Source organism: Aspergillus candidus, assembly GCF_002847045.1.
Source record: "Aspergillus candidus strain CBS 102.13 unplaced genomic scaffold BDW47scaffold_9, whole genome shotgun sequence".
In the NCBI taxonomy this organism is placed as follows: Eukaryota; Fungi; Ascomycota; class Eurotiomycetes; order Eurotiales; family Aspergillaceae; genus Aspergillus; species Aspergillus candidus.
In genome coordinates, this window is record NW_020194014.1 from 41,192 (window position 1) to 62,200 (window position 21,009).

The 21,009-nt window shown below is 52.7% G+C and overlaps 6 protein-coding genes across 6 annotated transcripts; 3 read left to right on the forward strand and 3 right to left on the reverse strand.

Moving 5' to 3' along the window:
- The first annotated feature begins 1,448 nt into the window (after nucleotides 1-1,448).
- On the forward strand, nucleotides 1,449-7,180 carry csmB (putative chitin synthase). The gene is made up of 4 exons (XM_024820230.1): nucleotides 1,449-1,951; nucleotides 2,014-5,628; nucleotides 5,684-6,957; nucleotides 7,021-7,180. The coding sequence occupies exons 1-4, from the start codon at nucleotides 1,650-1,652 to the stop codon at nucleotides 7,116-7,118; spliced, it is 5,289 nt and encodes a 1,762-aa protein (XP_024674165.1). The 5' UTR covers nucleotides 1,449-1,649; the 3' UTR covers nucleotides 7,119-7,180.
- Nucleotides 7,181-8,829: 1,649 nt separating this feature from the next.
- On the forward strand, nucleotides 8,830-9,355 carry BDW47DRAFT_101486 (uncharacterized protein). Its single transcript, XM_024811666.1, has 3 exons — nucleotides 8,830-8,972; nucleotides 9,032-9,100; nucleotides 9,174-9,355. The coding sequence occupies exons 1-3, from the start codon at nucleotides 8,889-8,891 to the stop codon at nucleotides 9,216-9,218; spliced, it is 198 nt and encodes a 65-aa protein (XP_024674166.1). The 5' UTR covers nucleotides 8,830-8,888; the 3' UTR covers nucleotides 9,219-9,355.
- Nucleotides 9,356-12,179: 2,824 nt separating this feature from the next.
- BDW47DRAFT_135041 (kinase-like domain-containing protein) lies at nucleotides 12,180-13,556 on the forward strand (the record flags this gene model as incomplete). Its single annotated transcript, XM_024818231.1, has 3 exons — nucleotides 12,180-12,697; nucleotides 12,795-13,487; nucleotides 13,529-13,556. The coding sequence occupies 3 exons, from the start codon at nucleotides 12,180-12,182 to the stop codon at nucleotides 13,554-13,556; spliced, it is 1,239 nt and encodes a 412-aa protein (XP_024674167.1).
- Nucleotides 13,557-13,980: 424 nt separating this feature from the next.
- On the reverse strand, nucleotides 13,981-14,622 carry BDW47DRAFT_101487 (uncharacterized protein). Its single transcript, XM_024811667.1, has one exon. It carries the CDS (start codon nucleotides 14,513-14,515, stop codon nucleotides 14,114-14,116), a length of 402 nt encoding a protein of 133 aa, XP_024674168.1. The 5' UTR covers nucleotides 14,516-14,622; the 3' UTR covers nucleotides 13,981-14,113.
- An 83-nt stretch (nucleotides 14,623-14,705) lies between these two features.
- Nucleotides 14,706-16,539, reverse strand: BDW47DRAFT_135043 (L-glutamate gamma-semialdehyde dehydrogenase; the record flags this gene model as incomplete). The annotated part of the gene is made up of 3 exons (XM_024818232.1): nucleotides 16,401-16,539; nucleotides 16,247-16,354; nucleotides 14,706-16,196 (listed from the first exon to the last, which is right to left on the reverse strand). The coding sequence occupies exons 1-3, from the start codon at nucleotides 16,521-16,523 to the stop codon at nucleotides 14,706-14,708; spliced, it is 1,722 nt and encodes a 573-aa protein (XP_024674169.1). The 5' UTR covers nucleotides 16,524-16,539.
- Nucleotides 16,540-16,901: 362 nt separating this feature from the next.
- On the reverse strand, nucleotides 16,902-20,553 carry BDW47DRAFT_92648 (ATP-binding mismatch repair protein PMS1). Its single transcript, XM_024820231.1, has 4 exons — nucleotides 20,397-20,553; nucleotides 20,237-20,333; nucleotides 20,075-20,161; nucleotides 16,902-20,000 (listed from the first exon to the last, which is right to left on the reverse strand). The coding sequence occupies exons 1-4, from the start codon at nucleotides 20,427-20,429 to the stop codon at nucleotides 17,002-17,004; spliced, it is 3,216 nt and encodes a 1,071-aa protein (XP_024674170.1). The 5' UTR covers nucleotides 20,430-20,553; the 3' UTR covers nucleotides 16,902-17,001.
- Nucleotides 20,554-21,009: the final 456 nt, after the last annotated feature.

The following is a 21,009-nucleotide window of genomic DNA, read 5'->3' on the forward strand; positions in this document are numbered from 1 at the left end:
AGACACAAATGCCAAATAAAAATAACAACAGATATCAAGGGTGTAACTTTATATTCATTCTGTTTCTAATACTTGGTACGGATACAGAGTGTACACTTGGTATAATTAGTACGATCACCACCCTGACTATTGATCCTTGGGCAGATGACAACTCGCCTGATTCCATTGCAGAGACAAAAAAAAAAAAAAAAAAAAAGCTGAAAATAGCCAGTAAAAGAAGCTAAAGTGATAGAATGGTGGCGATTGGGCCAGGGGTGAGACAGTCAGGCATTGATTGATGATAGGTTGCGGGTGAGGTGAGACAGGATGTGCCAATTATAGGGGTCGCCCAGGGTCTAAGGCCTGATCCACTGGATTTATCCCCTCTCCATTGGACAATCCCTCAGTTTGATGCCCGCCACCTGACAGATGAGACTTTGCTGGCTAGAGCAACGATGGTTTGAGTCGTTCATGCACCGAGTGCATCATCTGCCTCGGTTTGTCCCGTATAAAAATAGACAAAAAAAAAAAAAAAAACTCAGTTAGAAAATATGGAACAAAACTACAAATCAAGGAAAGACAATAAAAAAATAAACGGTACAGTCACAGGCAAAAATACCAACCTGTACTGGAAGGATGGTTGTGAGTTGGCCTGAATTTCTAGTCCACCGTACGCTGTACATCGTAAATCGACCGGGACTCGAGATGATCGCCCGGATACAACTGGAGTCGTTGTGAGGGAGGCTGGATTTGCAATTGTCCTGTCTAAACCTCGACTGATGGGGGTGATGTGCCAATGACAGCTCAGATGGGAGGAAAATCCTCAACTCAATGGGAAAAATCACAACAAAGCGGACCCTGGTAATTCTGGTAATTTTGGTATGATCATCATACACGCTAGTCTCCCCGAACACCAACTCAGCTTGATTAGACCAGCCATGATAAGTTCAATACGACAACTTCAGTTGATCGCAGGACGCTAACCATACAGGCAATCCTGATTGGTTGGGTAAGATACCCCAGTACTGTACTTGTTACCCATACAGTCACCTAGTCAATTCATTGTGACTGGGACGCCTCCACGCTTCATTCTCTCTCTCGGACCTCGTCTTTTCTCTTCTTCCTCTTCTCTCCATTCTGTTTGCTGCTTTGTATCCTGTCCACTGTTTTGCTCTTTGCTCTGTGTTTGTTACCTTTGCTCGACTGGTTGTTTCTCTTCCCCTCGTATCTTTCTCCTCTCCACTGCCATAATCAACAGATACGGTTGATTTGGTAGCTTGGGATAGTCGCTCGCTTGCAACACTTTGGTCGCCTCTTATCAACTCGACTTAATCCTAATATCCTCCCCCTCCTCTACGGTTGGGTCCAACACTCGCTACACAGGATCAAACCCTCGCTTTCAAAGGTCACACTGGTGAAGCTTTGTTGACAACGCAGACTCTTGGTCTCATCCCACTTACCCGTTTCAGAATCCTCGCATTGCTACAGGCCATCGTCTTTCAATATTGCAGACGATTAAGAAATTCAGTCGTTATCTGCATCGTCGATCGTAGTGGCGGAAGACATCCAGCGTCTCATGTGTTGACGCCCGGAACGCGCCTCACCGTCGCTGGACTTGGCTGTCCCGGATCTCAGAACACCCAGACCGACTTGCCTATTGTCCGATCACCATGTCAAATCGCTATTCCACCTATTCAAGCCACTCCGCTGGTTTTTCCACCGGGACTCATCATGCCCTGCAGCCCACCGGCCCGGTGTCCACCACGACCTTGCTGAACGCCCTTCATGCATCCTACAACGCCGGACAGCCCTATCCGCTCGATGCGAGCACGAGTTTGGTGCTGAATTCCTGGTTCACCGCGACTCAGACCACGCCGGACGGTCACACCGGGGGAATCATCGATCGCGAGTTGGCCGTCAGGGCGTGGGAGCATGCGCGACGGAGAGCGGAGGATGGTTGTATTGTACTTTGGTGAGTGATGATCGCACAGCCCGGGGAGGAACTAGACAATGTCAGGACTAACGAACGACCAGCTCGACACATCAGTCCACCCCCTCCATATTCGAACCATTTCTGGCTGCACTCCCGCTCTCCACACCGAGTATCACTTTCACCGCGCTCGCCGCCCTGCGACCTTTTCTCTCAGCGGTGACATCATTCAACCCGTCCTACTCCCTCTACTCCGCTCTGTCGGCGTGCTTCACTTTCACCCTGAAGGGCGACATCGCGGGGTTGACCCTCGCGCTTTCCACCTCGGGAATCAACGTCGAAAAGGGTCTCCTGAACGTCCCCAGCGAGCCCGGCTACCGGGCCTTCGACGTCTTTTACTACCTCCTGACGTCTGCGTCCACGCAGGCTGAACGGGAGTTCCTCGATCTCAAAGAACCCTCTTCCTATGCGCTCCTCAACAGATCCGGGACCTTCACGCCGCCGTCGTATCTCCCCACCGCCGACGACGCGGCCGCCGCGGAGGATTTCAGAGCCGCTCTCAAGACACTCGGCATCAAAGGCGCTGCGCAGCGTGGACTGCTGTCGGTCCTTGCTGGGCTACTGAAGCTGGGAAATGCAGCCGGCTACGTGGCCGACCAGGAAGAGCTCGAGGAGGCATGCGAAGATGTCGCCGGCCTGCTCGGGTTAGACCCCGAGATTCTTCTCAACAAGTGTTCTACCGATGAGCGTCAGGTGCTGATTGCTGGCATCTACGAGGCGTTGGTGGATTGGGTCATCGGAAAGGCGAATGAGGCTATTGCCAGCGAACTCCAAGATCATGACTCCAGCCACAGTGGCTCGGGCCCGACCACCACCCGCGTGTCCGACGAGGACACCGTGAGTGTCACGGTGGTCGAGATCCCCCGCCCCGTTCTCGGAAAAGCCGTGTCCCTAAGGAACGTGTTCAACGATGACGTCGGTATCAATGCGGAGATGAAGGAGGACGGTGTCCCGGTTCCTCCGGTAGGCCAAGCAATCACCACGGACATGTCCGCTGCCGTGGGACAAGTGGAGGCCGATCTGGGCATCACCACCGGGCCGGTCTGGCACGAACGCGAGTACGAGCTCGATAAGAGACAGCAGGTTCTTGAGAAGGTCGGACTGGAGGTCGAGACCGACGCATTCCTCCGCCAGCTTCTATTCCCCGTCGAGGCCGAAGGCATCACGCTCGGTCGGAAAGGCCGCTTCGATCTCGCCGCCACCCTCGGGAGCAGCCGCGTATGGCATCACGTCTCGATCCACCCGACCGATGACCTACCCGACCGCCTCAACACCACCGCGCCGACGGCGTCGTGGACGGCTGGCGCCGTATCTCGCCAGATCCGCGAGTGGAGGCTAGCGGAGTGGGGCAATCGTCGCCTCAAGCAGCTCGACTTCACGGCCGACTTCGACACCGACGAGTTCGTCGGTCGCTACGCCGCGCTTGGCTGCCCCGAGGGTCGGGATGGGGTGGAGAGCTGGCTAGTGGAAAAGGGATGGACCAACGGGGATGCGCTCGTGGGCCACCAGCGGATCTGGATGAGGGAGAACGCCTGGTGGGAAGCCGAGACTATGCTCGACCTCAAAGGAGAAGAGCAACCGGTCGCCAACCCCTTCATGTATGGCAGCGGCATGTTGGACAGCGGTGTGCACAACCGCTATGCCGCCAACATGGTCCCCGAATCGACCAGTCTCCTGGGGAGCCGCGATAATCTCCTCCAACGGCACAGCACCATGGCCCCCAGCATCGGGATGGGCGCCAAGTCGATCGCCCCCAGTCTGCCTCCGACCGTGAACATGGGCGGTGACTACGGTCTAGGCGCGAAGGGTGACGACAAGAAGTGGGACAGTCACGCGTACTACGACGAGAATGGCCGGTACTTCGGGGAGCTCGACCCGGAATTCGGAGATCCCAAGCACATCGAGAAGAAGGAGATCACGATTGGCCGACGCGTGTGGACCAACTTCGTGTGGGCGCTGACCTTCTGGATTCCCTCCTTCTCGCTCAAGTGGGTTGGACGGATGAAACGGCCGGATGTGCGCATGGCATGGCGAGAAAAGCTCGTCCTGGTTGCCCTGATCCTCCTCTTCAACGGAATGGTCTGCTTCTACATTATGGCCTTTGGCGACCTCCTCTGTCCGAACAAGGACAAAGCCTGGAACGAGAAAGAAGTCGGCTGGCATCAGGGCGATAATGATTTCTACGTCAGCGCCCACGGCAAGGTTTACGACATCAGCAAGTTCTGGAAGATCCAACACAGCGACAACTCGATCGACACGGATTCATCGAACATGCAGCCCTTCGCGGGGACGAACGTGGACGCTTACTTTCCGCCCCCGCTCACTCGATTCTGCGGCGCATTTGTGGACGATGAGGCGATCGCCCTGCAGCCGAATGACACGGAGGCCATGGTCTATGGTCATGCGAAACACGACTGCGGACCCCGCAACCAGCCGAACCCGAAGACCAAGCTGAACGACATCCGGTGGTACGAGAACAGGTTCCTGCCTAAGATGAACGACTACTACAAGGGCGATCTTGTGTGGACGCGCGACGCGGTGAAGAAGCAAGCCGACACACGGAACCGGGCCTGGGTGATCGTGAACCAAAAGATCTACGACCTGACGGACTATTTCCACACCCTGAAGATCATGAACAACATCGACAGCTACAAGTTCCTACCCACCCCCGTGACAGAACTGTTCAAGAACAACCCGGGCGAGGACGTCACGAGCAAATGGCAGGATACGCCGGATTTCCAAAAGGCGCAAACCTGCCTGGACTACGTCTTCTACAAGGGCAAGCTAGATTTCCGCGAAGGCCCCCGCTGCCAGGTCAACAACTGGATCTTGCTTGCATTCACCATTCTCATTTGCGCCGTCATCGTCGTCAAGTTCCTGGCCGCTCTCCAGCTGGGATCCAAGCGACGCCCGTCGCCGCAGGACAAGTTCGTCATCTGCCTCGTGCCCGCGTACACGGAAGGCGAGGACGCTCTGCGAAAGGGACTGGACTCGTTGACCGCCCTCCAGTACGACAACAAGCGCAAGCTCATCTACGTCGTGTGCGACGGGATGATTGTCGGTGGTGGCAACGATCGCCCCACGCCCAAGATCGTCCTGGACATCCTCGGCGTCGACCCGAAGATCGATCCCCCAGCGCTACCATTCAAGTCCATCGGCCAAGGCAGCGACCAGCTCAACTACGGCAAGGTCTACTCCGGCCTCTACGAGTACGAAGGCAACGTCGTGCCCTACGTCGTAATCGTCAAGGTCGGCAAAGAATCCGAGCAAAGCAAACCCAAGCCTGGAAACCGAGGCAAGCGTGACTCCCAGATTCTGCTGCTCAATTTCCTCAACCGTGTTCACCACCGCGCGCCGATGTCCCCGCTCGAACTCGAGATCTTCCACCAGATTAATAATGTTATTGGTGTCGACCCCGAACTCTACGAGTACTGTCTCATGGTGGATGCCGATACGAGTGTCCGGGAAGATTCGTTGAATCGGTTGGTTGCTGCTTGCGCTAATGATGCCCGTATTGCGGGTATTTGCGGTGAGACTAGTCTCCAGAATGAGGAGCGGAGTTGGTGGACTATGATTCAGGTTTATGAGTATTATATATCGCATCATTTGACCAAGGCTTTTGAGTCGCTGTTTGGCAGTGTTACCTGTTTGCCGGGATGGTAAGTTCTCCACTTGCATTTTTCATCCAGGGTTTACAACTTACTGACTCCCCAGTTTCTGCATGTACCGCCTGCGAACCGCCGACAAGGGCCGACCGTTGATCGTATCGGACAAACTGGTCAAGGAATATGCGGACAACGACGTGGACACGCTGCACAAGAAGAACCTGCTCTCTCTGGGTGAGGATCGCTACCTGACCACCCTAATGACCAAGCACTTCCCCACCATGTCGTACAAGTTCATCCCCGATGCATACGCCAGCACCGCCGCCCCAGAGACCTGGTCTGTCCTCTTGTCCCAGCGACGACGATGGATCAACTCGACCGTGCACAACCTGGTCGAGCTGGCCGCGCTCAAGGATCTCTGCGGCTTCTGTTGTTTCAGCATGCGATTCGTCGTCCTGGTGGATCTGCTCGGAACGGTCATTCTCCCGGCCACCTGCGTCTACCTGGCCTACCTGATCTACCGCGTAGCCAGCCACACGGGCCCACTCCCCCTGATCTCCATCTGTATCCTAGCTGGCGTGTACGGTCTGCAGGCAATCATCTTCATCGTCAAGCGCCAGTGGCAGCACATCGGGTGGATGATCATCTACATCTGCGCGTACCCGATCTACAGCTTTATCCTGCCGCTGTATTCCTTCTGGAAGCAAGACGACTTCAGCTGGGGCAACACGCGCGTCGTCATCGGCGAGAAGGGCTCCAAGCGCGTCGTCGCAGTCGAAGACGAAATCTTCGACCCCCGCAGCATCCCCCTCCAGCGCTGGGATGACTACGCCATGGCCAACAACCTCCCCGGCCGGCGCGGCGACTTCGGCGGCAGCCAAGAGAAGGTGTACGGCGGGCGCTACATGGACGACATGGCCATGGAGATGGACGACATGCACTCGACATACTCGTCCGTGAAACCCGCCTCGACAATCCTCACCGGCTTCCCGGGCCAATCCCGCAACGTCAACCCCTACATGCCGCCTCAGTCGCCAATCCCCTTCGGCGCCAACGTCCCCGGCAACCGGCACTCGCACATGTCGAGCTTCTCCCGCTACACAGACCAGCCTTTCCTCGGCCACCAGCCACGCCAAATGTCAATGGGCCACCTCAGCCAGTTCCAAGACGGAGGCATGAACCCGAGCCGCCACAGCGTGGGCCTCATGCAAAGCACAGACAACCTGCTGGGTCGGCCCAACTCGCGCAGCCCTGTAGCAGGCGGCCGACCCGTCAGCGCGTTCGACTTCCGCAGCGGCGGCGGGCCGGACGAGGGCGCCATCGCGGATGCCATCCGGGGGTGTTTGGCGGAGGTTGATCTCGACACGGTGACTAAAAAGCAGGGTAAGCCACTCATTCCTTAAATGTCGTTTGTTTGTTGGGTGCATGGTGCTAACGATGGTATAGTGCGGGCCTTGGTGGAACAGCGCCTTCAGACTACGCTGACGGGCGATCGACGGGCGTTCCTCGACAGACAGATTGACCAAGAGCTGGCCAATATGTAATATACTCCTTCATTTCTCTTCGATGTTGATTTTGCGAGATTATTTTGCGGGATTATTTTGCGAGTTGTTTGTTTATTTGACGGCGATGCCACATGCATCAATCACCCAGATGATATCGATCTATTCATCCACGGTTGATAGATGATCGGATAATGGCAGGAGAGATAAGATAATTTGTTTCGGCATGGCGTTTGGGACAGCAAGCACAGCACAGCATAATGCATTGAATACTACATACATCATACATATTATTTATTATTGACATGGACATTGACATTGACATTGGCATACTATGATACTGGCGAGTTTGGGTCTGATGTAATGGGGCAATGATTCCATGGTTGGAATTCATCTATCCATCCATCCATTGATTCAGTCAATCAGATCAATACCACAGTTAGAATGTGTAGGAATATCACAATCACAATCACATCACAATCGCAATCATATCTAGAATCCTGCATGCATAGTACAGCATAGCTAGTATTCAAGGAGAACCACGATCATCTAACTGTCCTTCTTACTTCGAACTATTCACTCACCCCCTTAAGTCTACATACACACTTACAGCTATTAGTTACCCCATAGCCATGCATTATGAACTCAGGGGAAGCAACGCGATACCAAAAGCACGTGTGAACAAATCGATCCGGCTCAGCGGAGTGCTCGGAATCATGGTCAAAGTGGAGAACAGAAAAGGATGGAGATCCACACCACCCAATTTCTCTCCCTGGCCGGACCACGAATGGCGATACCTGCCAAGGACTATCGTTTCTCTGTTTGAAGAAACATTACATCAGAGCTTGTTTTTTCTTCCTCCTTCCATGCCCTCTTTCCTGATTGGAAGCCTTGGTGGAATAACGAATGATGACATGCGATGATGGAGTTAGGAATCAGGGGAAATTAATTTAACCCCACTTTCTTTTTTCAGCCTTGACTACGGAGTATTCATCTACTTGATTGAATGCCGTTGGCTAGGCGTGCAGATCTGTTTGCTCCTGCTGGCCAGTTATAGGAGGTGGATTTTCATTGCGCGGGCTTAAGTTGACCTCCCTGAGGTCTTCCTTATGATCCTGCACTTGCAATCATGCCATAGACTATCAGGGCAATCAGTGGCTATGAACTACTCAAGTGAGCAACCTTAGTAGGAATTCTTCACTAAGTAGTAAGTGGGTATAATCCCGTCCTCGGCACAAGAAGAGGTAAGTCAACGACACAATCAGGTCATGAAGTCCATGAGATCCAGAAACAGGAACATTACTCTACTCGGTTATCCAGCGGCCGATCATACCAGTCGATCATAACCGGTCCAACCCGGCACGAGGGCCCCAATGGCCGAGCCACGCGTCATGCGTTCCATAGCCTTGTGGATCGGGCAATAGTTGGCTCTCTGGTCTGGTTCGGTCTGGTCTGGAAAGGAGAGAGAGGGTGGGACACTGGGAAAAAGAGGGGAGACGGAACGAAAACTGGGCGGATGACTCCGCTGCTGGATCGGGGTTTCTATACTTAGTTGGTTAACTATGTATGGTTGGATGGATTGGTGGGACTGGGACTCCGGAGAAGAAGGATATCGAACGAACGAATGTCCTTCTGGATCGAGTTAAACGATCAGGGGAATAAGGGGAACGAGGGGAGAAGAGGTGGAGGAGAATGGTATAAATACCTGGTTGTCGTCCCTCTCTGGATTGTTTTATTCTACTATCCTCTCATCAATCAATCAATCAATCAATCTTCAACTTCTTCCACTTCCACCACTACCAAACAATCAAAATGAAGCTCTCCTTCCTCGCCGCCATCACCCTCTTCGGTGCTGCCATTGCCACCCCCGTCGCCGGCGGCAAGGAGCAGAAGCCCGTACGTTTACATCTCCGTCCAATAAACAAGAAGAGAATAATAGCTGACAACGACAACAGGCCATCAAGGAGGGCCAGCCCTGCAAGCAGGACGGCAGCATGGGTAACTGCGAGACCAACTACTGCGAGGTACTTACTTCCCTGCCCCTTTCCACCTATCCCACCACCAAGATGAATGACAAGCTAACGATGAAATGAACAGGCCAAGGGCGACGCCGAGGGCACCTGCAAGCCCGCTCCCAAATAAATCACTGGGCTGATGTCCACCACCTGCGGACCGAGATCGACCGATCGATCGTTTGAACGAATTGATTGAGGCTGGCTCGGTCTGGGGCTTTGTTTCATTGGCGTGTATTTTAGGACTGGCTGCCTGGGTTATTGGATAACTATATCAAATATATAATATATATACCTCTTTCAAGATTGATCTTTTTTCTGTGCAGTGTGGTGGGTTTCATGGTTTGGTGTCGTATGTAGTAGGTTAGATAGTTCAGTCTGGTGGAAATTGTTTGACTTTATTATTAGAGGGGTGTTAGGTTCTGACGCAGTGTAGTACCACTATTTGAAAGGGTATATAAGATTGCTCTATCAAGTGACCTATCGATCGTGGCGTAGCTGTCAATTTACACCAACAGAGAGCAACGAAAGCGTGCTCAGAGAGGGTGTCGTCTGTGCCGGTTTCTTGCAAGGCCTCCAAAGCAAACGAAAGGATATGGGCGACTTCGCAGGGAGCGTTGATCGAATTATGCGGGCGGTCGCTGTAAGCTGAACTTCAAGCTTTAGATACAACACACTTATATCCCTCTCTTGCCAGACGATTATCGTGCAGTGGATAGTGTGGTGCCGCCGTGGGCTAGCATAAGTCGTAGCAAGCCGGTGTCAAGGCTGTCAGCTAGCTGCTGTAATTCTTTATGATCAGAACACCGTTCCACGTCTTCTGCTAGGTTGGCTTGCCCTTGCAGCAGTAGGTGTTTGTGGAAGATTCTTAAAAAGCTTGCAGTTTCATCCCCTAGGTGGAGTGTTTGGTTTTGAGCAAGCTTCTTATCCAGAGTTTGTTTGGCCTCGGCGAAAGAGGGCATCGCAGAGCTTAAGGTTTCTTGTGCCGACACTTGGTGTTGAGATATCAGTCAGGTCAAGCCCTGCTAGGTTGTTGATCAGTATTTTGGTGCAGTGGCTAAGAGTTAACTAGAATACAGTAGAATGGGTTTGGGTTTTGATATAGAAAGGTCTAGACAGGATGGTATCATACATGATAGAGGTAATAATTCACTTGGATTATTACCTCCTTGAAAATAATCACTGGTTATTTCAACAGTATATATTGTATGATATATCAAGAAAAACGATCAAGTTACTTTTGAAGAGAGCTCATGAAAAAGAACCATCAGAAATTAGATAGTCATACTCTAGTCTATACAAAGCTAAGCTATTCAAAATATATTCAAGAATGTCTTCTAAGTCAACTATGAATATCAACATCTAACTTTATTATTGATAGACGTGCCTTGTAGCTTCTCGGTTCCAGGAGGTCAGATCCAGCCTCATACAGCAACCTACTTGATTGACAGCCGAAACCGATGATATCAGTTAACACCGCCTCCAAAGCTGAGAATGATGAGTGGCCCGAACCAACCAGATGCCATCGGTCCTAACAGGGTGTTATAATTAAGAGCACAGATTGACCGACGTATGATGCAAAATAACAAGCCCCAAGCTCTGGCCTCCACTATATAAGAAGGGAGATACCCCAATCAACATTCCATTCTCATCCATCCCTTGAACCTATTATATCTGTTCCATCACTCCAGCTACCCGAAGTCCATCATAGCCGAGGAAAGACTGAACGAAATGCGCGGCTACAAAGCGTGCGTCGCAGCTCCCAACACACAGATAAGTAGTATAGTAGGTGGGGAGATATACTAAAGCAACACAGCACCCTCAGTAACCCCAAAGTTTCAGACGAGGCCAAGTCGCACGCGCAATACATGCTGGACCACGAACTCGGGGGGAATTCTCGCTGCGCAGGGCCAAAGGTGGAAAACAGTGGAAAAAACTATACTATAGTAGGAAACGCTCTATGATGTCATTCATATATATCGCCTACTCTCTCTGGTCGAGCATTGTACAATGAACGATGGATGATGAGAGATAAACAAGCAGACCATATGCAGCTTGCTGTATACGAGCCAACCGTTACCATGGTAAGTGGAGATGGGATAGGGGCAGTCTACGGCTCATCCAATATTTGGGACATGCTGCTTTGATCCTATTCAGCGCGGCGAGGGGCAAGCACTGAAACAGAAAGAAAGAGTCATCAAGTGGTCGCTATAGAAAATTTGGTATGAACGTGGTCAGGCCGATCAAGCCCGATCATCACCAGGTATGTCTACTTGACAGAATTTTTGGTTTCCTTGATCTTCCTTGGATAGTGTTGTCACTGTGAGCAATGTTATAGTCTTTGGACCTGGCTTGGAGCTCTTCTAGTAGTGATGCAGAAGTCAGAACAGGTATTAATGATGATAGGTATTCTCAACCTTATTACAGAGCGCCCTAATTTTGCTTATATAGGTCTTCATATATACATTGTGAGATTAAACCTAGCATTTCAAGGAGATGATTCCGATTCCCTCAAGGCCACCACTACCCTAGTATAGAATCAATCCCAAGGTGCGAGATATCTATACATCAAGCTCGAAACCAGTTACACACACACTCGTCACATAAAGGACAACCACCATACCAAGCATCAACATATTCGGGTCCATCCTATCCCTTTATTTCTGCCCGGGTAGGTGTGAATAAGCAATTGGACTGTTTACATATTCTTCAAGGGCGCGTTCGTTATCTGGTCAAACAACCTTGCCAGATTTCTTCCCAGAACTAACTGGTCAGCTTAGCCCCAGACGGTCTGCGGGTGACTTCCGTGGATCCTTGCAGATTAGGTTGAGTCTACAACAGGCGGGTCGGGCTCACCGATTGAGCGAACTCCTTCCTGCCATGTATAGAACCGCTCATCCTTTGAACCAGCAGTCAACACGACAATCAGCCGCTGCCATTGTCAATGGGGCGATACAGTAGAACGGCCACTCCTTTCAATCTAACATCCTTGTCAAAACTCTTCCGTCCCTCGACACCATTATCAGCAAGTGGTCGATTCCACAAGTTTAAGTTTCGTTCACCTCCCCGATCACGGTTCACCTCCTCGCCAATGTCGCGTTGCGAAGCCGTTGCAGGATACCAGTCCGTCGGATACAATTGGATCGATGGTGCTGAAAATTTGGAAAAATACGAGCCCGGGGGCTATCATCCAATCCTCATCGGTGATGTGCTCCATGACCGCTACCGCATCGTAGACAAGCTAGGCTTCGGCGGGTATTCAACCGTCTGGCTAGCGCAGGACACGCGCCAGCAGGAATATGTCGCCGTCAAGGTTGGCGTTTCAGAGTCTCTCTCTCTCTCTCAGGAATTGAAGTGTCTCCGAGCTCTCTCTGCTCCGCCAGGACCGGTACGTCCTGGTCATGAGGCGATCCCCGTTCCCCTGGATGAATTCGAGCTCCGTGGACCGAACGGCGTTCATCCGTGCTACACGATGGTTCCAGCACGGTGCGATCTGAGAGAGGTATCGTTTAGCCACTTGTTTCCCCTCGACGTGGCGCGGGCGTTGGTCGGGGGTCTGACGAGGGCGATTTCGTATATGCATTCATGCGGATACGTTCATGGGGTTCGGTTATTAACATTCCCTTTGTATGCTTTACATCTTGAATACTTATCGATACGTGGCAGATATCCACCTTCGCAATATCCTAGTCTGGCTTCCATCCAGCTTCAATCACCTCTCCATTAAACAGTTCTACGAGAAATACGGCGACCCAGATACCGTCCCCATTACGTCCCGGGACGGAACAGCAGCCCCTTTACCACCCAACGTCCCCCCAAATGCGGTCACTCCTCTCTACCTGGGCATAGACGCAGAGGACTTCAAGCTGCACGATGCACACGTTCTCCTCAGCGACTTCGGCGAGTCATACTCCCCGACTACTGAGCTCCGCCGCGGCGAGGACTGCCACACGCCGCTGGCGATGCGCCCCCCTGAGGCGCGATTCGCGCCGCAGGCGCCTCTCTCGTACCCTGCTGATATCTGGAGCTTGACAATCGCTATCTGGGAGATCCTAGGCATGAAGGCCCTCTTTAGCAACGAGTACGTCACTGAGGATGAGATGGTTTCTCAGCATATCGATGTGCTGGGGCCGATGCCTACTCCTTGGTGGGAGCGCTGGGAGGGACGGGGTGAGTTTTTTACTCCGGATGGCCGTCCGATTGAGGGCCGGGAGGTATGGCCTGAGCTTGGACAATCGTTTGAGAGCGGTGTCCAGGAGTATCGACGGAAGTGGCAGATAGGGGTGTTTGGGGAGGAGGAAACTCGGGCGATCCTCGATTTGGTCCGGAAGATGCTGGTGTTTCAGCCGGGGGAACGGTTAACGATCGAGGAGGTTTTGGAGTCGGAATGGATGGTGAAGTGGGTGATGCCTACCTGGAGGGAAGGTCAATTGTGTGTAGGATAGAGCTGTTAACCATCTACCCATGATAAACACAAGATAATAAAACTATGAATTTGAGGAAATTTGAAAGCATGAGATACAGTAAATATGAAGTTGAGAAAAATTACCACTCGGCTACAAAAGATCTATACCATGAGACTTTCCCGCTTTGTGAGTAACATTATATTGCTATAGTTTATTATACAAGAAAATCCAAAGTTTCAGCCACTATTCCAATATATTGATTGACATAATTCTCTATACATACCTATAATTGATGAAGATATTCAAAAATATGCTACAGAATATACTATATACTCTCCCGCATGACCACCACCAACCCCTCACCCACCTTACTTCAACCTCAACCTCTCCCCACCACACAACATCCCACTCCATTCCACAAACAACACATCCAACATCCATCATCCATCATCAAAAATCCATTTAAAACAGAAAGAAAATGACAACCCAAACCAACCCACCACACCCCTCCTCCCCACCACCCCCCTCTCCCCCCACAAACAACAACAACACCACCACCACAACAGATACCAACCAACGCACAGAAGAAGCCAAAGCCGCGTTCACCGCCTCCCTCCGCTCAGCCGGCGCCCACCACGATACCGCCCTGCGCGACCGCGCGCAGACCCTCCGCGCCAACGACGCCGCTCTTCAGCGCCAGGAGGCCGAGCTGGCGCGCACGACTGCCCAGCTGGGCCGGCAGAATGAGCAGTGGGGGAAGGTGGCGGACCAGGCGCGCGATGGGTTGAAGGAGATTGGGGATGTGCAGAATTGGGCGGAGCTTATTGAGAGGGATTTGTTGGTTGTTGAGGATGTTTTGAGGGAGGTTGAGGGGGAGGACCTTCGTGGTGGTCGTGGTTATGATAGTGGTGATAGTGATGGAGGGGAGCATGGGAGGGAGAATGGGGTCGCTGATGGGATGGCTCATGGTAACGGGAATGGGAATGGGAGTGGGAATGGTTGGGTCGATGCTAATGGGCATGTTAAGGTGGACGATGATGATGATGACGATGTCAGTAAGAAGAAAGATGGAAAAGGAAAGGCGAAGGGCTGGTTTTCATGGTGGTAGTTGGATCATTCATGTATACCTACCTATCTGCCTCCAGATATGATTGACGAACTAATGATGACTCTGAACCAATACTATTGATTATTGCAGTACTGTGTATACCCTAAACCTCATTCGACGCATACGCCACCCTATCCAGCCCAACATCAGAAAAGCCCTCCTTCACGGTCCTCACACTCACAAACCGCTGCAAATGCCCCATCGTCCCCGTCTTATCATTCGTCCCCGAGTCCCGACTCCCCCCAAACGGCTGCTGCGCCACCGTCGACCCCGTACACTTCGTATTAAGATACAACATGCCCGCCGCATGCTTGAGCGCCGTCTGCGCCTGCCGCGACGCATACGGATCCCTGCAGAACACACTCCCCGTCAGCGCATACCGCGACGTCCCGTCGACGAGCGCCAACGTCTGCGCCCACTCCGCGTCCGGATACACGTACACGCCCAGCACGGGGCCGAACAGCTCCTGCGTCATGATCTCGTGCTGCGGGTTGCTCGTCCGGTAGACTGTCGGGTGTACGTAGTAGCCTTCGTCTTTGGACGCCTGGCCGCCGGCGATGAGCTCCAGCTCGGGGTCCTGCTCCGCAGCGGTCAACACCGCCTGCAGCCGGTCGAACGCGCGCTCGTGGATCACCGGGTTCACAAAATGCTGGTATTCCTCGACGGGCCCGACAGTGAGCTGCGCGATCTGCTCCTCCAGGTGCCGCCGGAACTCCGGCCATGCCGACTCCGCGACGTACACGCGCGAATTGGCAGAGCACTTCTGGCCCTGGTACTCGAAGGCCGCGCGGATGGTATGCAGCGCGGCGCTCCGGATCTCAGCCGAGGGGTGCACGACGCCGAAGTTCTTTCCGCCTGTTTCGCCTACGACGCGCGGGTACGAGTCGTAGATACCTGCGCCGATGCCGTCACCGATCTTCTTCTGGATGCCCTTGAAGGTCTGCGTGGACCCGATGAATGTCAGCGCGCTGAACTCGCGCCGCTGTAGTAGTGTGTTCGTCACTTGTTCTGCGTCGCCCGGGACGAACTGGATCACGCCGTCTGGGAGACCCGCTTCCAGCAGAATCTGATGCAGTAGCCAGCTGGCGTGTAGAGCCGAGTCCGACGGCTTCCAGATCACAACGTTACCCATCAGCGCCGCCGGCCCGATGAGCGTCGCGCCCAGCGCGGTGAAATTGAACGGCGCGATCGCGTACACGAATCCCTCCAGCGGACGGTATTCCATCTTATTCCACTGGCCTGCGGGCTGCACGCGCGGCTGCTGCGCGAACAGGGCCCACGCTTCGTGGATGTAGTGGCGGAAGAAATCGACCGTCTCGGCTGCGGCGTCGATCTCTGCTTGCCAGATGTTCTTGCCCTGGCCGAGCATTGTGGCTGCTACGATGTCTGAGCGGTATTTGCCGGCGATGAGCTCCGATGCGCGGAGGAAGATGGCTGCGCGGTCTTCGAAGGGAGTGGCTTCCCAGGAGGGTTTGGCTTTCAGGGCTGCGTCTACTGCGGCGTTGACTTGCTCGGGGCTTGCCAGTGCGTATTCGGCGATGGTTTCGCGGTGTTGGGAGGGGTTTTGTTGTTTTAAAGATTGGTGCGTTTTGACCTGTTTCTGTCAGTTGCTTTTCCTCTGCTTTCCATGGCAGGGCTTCTTACTGCGGACCCGTTGATGGTAACCGGGATCTGAACGGGGAATTGACTCTTCATCTTTTGTAGAGTGCGAGTCAACTCAGCCCGCTCCGGCGAGCCTTTGGCATAGTCGAGCTAGACCCATTAGTCGAAGATTCTCCCAAGAAATAGGATAGCGTACCATCTTCTCATTCTCAAACTTGGGCGGGTGCAAGAGACTCAGATATCGGTACATTGGTCGGACAAGTCGGCCCCGCGGCCGGCGGCTGGCAGCACGCATTGGAGGTGAGAAGAAGGCCCGCATGGTGGAGTCTGCTTATTTGGCAAGGTAATAATGTGCATCTACTCTATTTGTAGTAGGAGGGAGGTCTATATTTGTATTCATTCAGCTGCCGCCGCTCGGAGCTGCTGCCGAAGCCCGGCTTCGTTGTCGTGTACTCTCTCCGCATCTTGACCAGTCTTTATGGATCAGTAGCGGGGTGGTGTCGGGATCGTAGAGCGAGAGCTGCATGATCGTGCATCTCAGATAGTTGTGCATGGAATTCCTGCGGTTGGTGTTGGTTCGGGTGTCGATCCCGAGCATCGTGCTATCTTGCTCCGTCAGTTCTTCGGATCCCCTGCCGAAGTACGATCACTCGCGATATATAGAACGGGACCCCATGTTGGACAAAGTGCTCAAATCAAAGCGTCGTTGCACCGCGCTGAATATCCAATGTATCAGGTTGTAAATAGTATATGTAAAATCGAAAGTATGACAAGTCGTATCCCAAAGCTGCACCAGCTCAGCTTTCCATCGCATCACCGTCTTCACCGTCAACTTCTTCCTCGCTGTACTGTCCCATCTCTCCCAAATAATCCCGCCAAACACCCAATCGATCAACAGCGGTCTGATCGCCGTCTTCAAGACCGCCCCCAAACTCATCCCACTCATCCCACTGTCCCAGACTCATCAGATGTCGCATAGTCGGTCGACCATGCGGACAATTCCATGGCTTATCGATCGTTCCCATATTTCGTACGACCTTGACCATCTGTTTCTCCGTCAAGTTTTTCCCGATCATGATGCTGGACCGACAAGCGCGCATGGCGAACATCTTGCGCACTTTCGTCGGGCGCGGGACGTATGAAGTGGACCCTGCGTGACTACTGCTGCCTGCTGCAGGCGTTTCGGATAGCAGCACGATCAGCTCTTCGAGGTCTCGTACCCCGAAGACGACCTCCTTGCTCAAAGGCAGTGACAGCAACTTGCAGCGGCGGCCGATGGGCTCGTCTCCGCTGTCATCGACTTCCACGATGAAGCCGTTCTTCTCTAGGGCAGACTGGTTCTCAATGACAATTTCTTCTTCCACGGCGGTGAGGTCAAGGCGTTTTGGCTGTACGAGACGCTGGTTCTGGACGATGGTTTCGGCCTGTAGACGTTCAAAGTTGAACTTTTCGTCTGAGGCGTGCTGGTCGATGATGAAGAGTTCGTCTTTGGAGTTGGATGGTCCCGACTGTGATGGGTCTGAGGGTCGAGTCGCTAGGATGAAGCCTAGGTTGAATTGGCCGATGATTTGCATGTTCGCGAAATCGTCTTTGGTGACTGTTAGCGAAAGGCGTTCTTCCGCTGTCTCGTGGGATGTTGCAGTCGCGTCCTCGTCGGAGCCATTGGTGGGCGCAGCGGAAAAGAGACGCATGTGTTCTTGGTGCTTCTTTGCCCGAGACTGGATAGTGGAGATCGACCCGTCGATGGTGGTTACCAGCTGGACTGTCGCATCGCGGTGAGCAGCTCCTTTGTTCATTTTGTTCGCTCGGTTGATGTTGCTTTCTTCTGGCACGGCAGCTTTGGCTTCTGCCTCTTGGATTAGTCGTTGGACCTCGGATTCTTCGTGCTTCTTTTTCTCCTCGTCGGTCATGTTCTTCCCGGTTGGTGTTTGGGGGTCTGGAGATGTCCCAGCATCATCCGCTTCAGATATATCATCAACAGCGTCATAGGAACGGTCGCTTTCGTGATCAGAAGTCGCCCGAGATGCTTTACCAAGGGCATGCTTCGCTGGTTGGATGGCTTCTAGTTCCTCTTGTTCTTGCTCACTCTCTTCCTCTTCTTGTTCCTCTTCCCTAACTTCCTCTTCCTCCTCCTCTTCCCCGTATTCCTCTTCTTCTTCGGCCTCCTCGGCTTCTTCTTCCTCGACTTCCTCCTCCCCCTCATCATCAGATTCCTCTAACCTCGCCCCCGGGGCCACAAACCCCCTCATATGCTTCCCAAAGATACTAGGACGAGAAGGTGTATGAATCCGCCGTTTCCGACTGGAAGAACCAGAACCACCGGAGACGCCAACATCATCAGCATCTCGTTTGCGAGCTGGACCGCTTCCCACCATGGACGTAACGGTTCTGTTGCCAATGGTGATGGTGGCCATCTCAGCCGGTGCCCGTCTGGGCCGCATTCGGTCGAATGCGTTTTGTATAGTGTTGGGGGTCTCTTCGGGAGAGTGCACTTCCTGCGTGGCACTGCTTTGAGGGGTGGGGTCGTCGATGCTCATTTGGGTTTCGTGTTCATGTTCTGTGCCTTGGGAGGACTCCAATGCTGATTTCCTGATGTGTGGAGAGGTGTTTTCTGGCACGAAGAGTTCGTTATCCTCGTCGGGTGATTGTTGCCGAGCTTGAGAAGAATGGACTATCGGGGATGAAGGCCCATCCCGCGAGAATGACGATATTTTGACAGACGAGGCTGGCGCGTCTGCTGGGCCACTGCTGATGACGCTGTCCACTTTGTCGTCGGTGGCCGGCTGGCTACTATCCGCTTCTGTATCTCTAGCCGTGTCACTCTCCCTGGCTACATCATTATCGCTAGACAAAGCCATGCTGGATATGCTACGCTGCAATGGCAGTGACCGCGACTTAGCAGTCTGGACCTGCGACTGAGGCACAGTTTGATCCGCCGACTCAAACAGCTGCGTGAGCGACGTCTTGAGCGACTCGATCAACGCGCCCGCATCATGCAGCAGAACCGTTCGCTTATCCGGAGACACGTTAACGTCGTAGGCGCTAGTATCCATGTGGAAATCGGCAAAGACGAACGGCGACTGCGAGACATTGAAAGACTTGTACACTTCGTTGAACGCCTTGGCGATCTGCGGCAGTCCACAAGGACGAGAGTTCACGAAAAACATCTGTCGATCGGGCGTCTGCCGACCCTCTCCGAAGACCGGTCGAGAGACGTGCCCCCGGACCGCAAGCGTGTTCAACTCTCCCGCACTTGCACCCGCGCCAGTCTTGCGATGCAGCGGCGCAGCGGAAGGCTCAAACTCCAGTTCCAGGTCCAGCGGAATCAGCGCCAACAGTGTCTTAGCACCGTAGACATTGGCGATGTTTTCCTTAGTCGTCTGATTCCCTTTCGTCGAAAAAACCACGACATTCTTAGTCTTGCCTGTCGAGTTCTTAACGGTGAACCGCACCCCCGTCATGATACATGCGTATGCGTGGAGTAGATTCAACACCTTGCCATATTCGCGCTTGATGTGCTTCTCCAGCTCGCGACGCCGCACGGGTAGCTTCTTGAACAGACCCGCCACGGCTACCGTCGTGCCCTTCTGGCCTGCAACTATCTGCGTCTTCTTCAATTTCCCTGATGTTTCGAACTCGAGACGATTTGCTTTAGGGGCTTGGTGTGCTTGAGCGGTGATGACGTGGAAATCGCCTAGTGCGCATAGGGATGATAGGGCTTCACCTCGGAAGCCGAATGTTTGGAGTCGGGATAGGTCATCGTAGGAGGAGAGTTTGGAGGTGTAGTGTTTTAATGCTGTAGATAAGATATACAATCAGCATCACATCTTCATTGGACACTGTAGATAGAAGAGTTTCCGGAAAACATACCAAGATTCTCGTAATTCTCCGGCGCGATCCCACCCCCATTATCCTGCACCTCGATCGAATCGAGCCCATTATTCTTAAACCGGACCTCTTCAAATAGCATAAAAACACCACATTAGTAATTCCGCACCCAACACCTCCCGTCCTACAAATAAACCCACATACCAATCGACGTAGCACCAGCGTCAACGCTATTCTCAACAAGCTCCTTCGCGACAGAGCACAGATCGACAATGACCTGACCGGACTGGATTTGGTGGACCTAAACGGACAGGACGTCAGCATGTGGGTGAGGTTTTCGGAAATTGCAAGAGATCAGACGCACCGAACGGGCCTCGATGGCCTTGATGGTTGCCATTGTTCATGCCATGACGAGAGATTTATGGCGGTCGATTGGGAAGACGCGGGTGGTTGATTTGTCGCGTTGGGCGGACCACTTTACGCCATGGCGCGATCAGTAAGCATTGATTATGACGCTGCACAGTTGACTCCTAGGTAGTAGATATAGGTGTAGAAGTGCTTGATAGAGCCATGTCAGTGAATTTCTTAGGTTATCTTATTCTGTTTTCATTTCCAAGTATTACAGTGGTTTATTATTAGATTTATTAGTTAATCCATAGGTGTTGTAGCCCGAAACAATACAAAAGTTCCCCTCTTACTGCAGCTTGAGACTGATTATCCCCTGTCATCAGTGTAATACTGGAGAATAGCATAATAGTCATCGGCATACTTCCCAAGTACAGGAAACCGAGGCAACAGGCTTCATGCACCTAGAATTTGAACCTACTGCCTTGACCAACAGTCAAAGCTACACTATTGGTAGTAGATAACACCGGGGTCGGGCGTTGCTGGACAGCGACTGAGATAAGATAAAGGACTGAACTAGATACAAGTACAGGTAGTAATACATCATCGGAGAGATCCAAGAAGAGGCAGAT

What these genes read in the sequence shown, in the direction of transcription:
- csmB (XM_024820230.1), top strand. Translation starts at nt 1,650, where the DNA reads ATGTCAAATCGCTATTCCACCTATTCAAGCCACTCCGCTGGTTTTTCC. An exon ending in GTTACCTGTTTGCCGGGATG is followed by an intron (nt 5,629 to 5,683) that starts GTAAGTTCTCCA and finishes CTGACTCCCCAG; the next exon opens with TTTCTGCATGTACCGCCTGC. An exon ending in CACGGTGACTAAAAAGCAGG is followed by an intron (nt 6,958 to 7,020) that starts GTAAGCCACTCA and finishes ACGATGGTATAG; the next exon opens with TGCGGGCCTTGGTGGAACAG.
- BDW47DRAFT_101486 (XM_024811666.1), top strand. Translation starts at nt 8,889, where the DNA reads ATGAAGCTCTCCTTCCTCGCCGCCATCACCCTCTTCGGTGCTGCCATT. An exon ending in GCGGCAAGGAGCAGAAGCCC is followed by an intron (nt 8,973 to 9,031) that starts GTACGTTTACAT and finishes CAACGACAACAG; the next exon opens with GCCATCAAGGAGGGCCAGCC. An exon ending in GCGAGACCAACTACTGCGAG is followed by an intron (nt 9,101 to 9,173) that starts GTACTTACTTCC and finishes TGAAATGAACAG; the next exon opens with GCCAAGGGCGACGCCGAGGG.
- BDW47DRAFT_92648 (XM_024820231.1), bottom strand. Translation starts at nt 20,429, where the DNA reads ATGGCAACCATCAAGGCCATCGAGGCCCGTTCG. An exon ending in AGGCCATCGAGGCCCGTTCG is followed by an intron (nt 20,334 to 20,396) that starts GTGCGTCTGATC and finishes CTGTCCGTTTAG; the next exon opens with GTCCACCAAATCCAGTCCGG. An exon ending in CGCTGGTGCTACGTCGATTG is followed by an intron (nt 20,162 to 20,236) that starts GTATGTGGGTTT and finishes TGCTATTTGAAG; the next exon opens with AGGTCCGGTTTAAGAATAAT.
- BDW47DRAFT_101487 (XM_024811667.1), bottom strand. Translation starts at nt 14,515, where the DNA reads ATGCCCATTAGCATCGACCCAACCATTCCCACTCCCATTCCCATTCCC.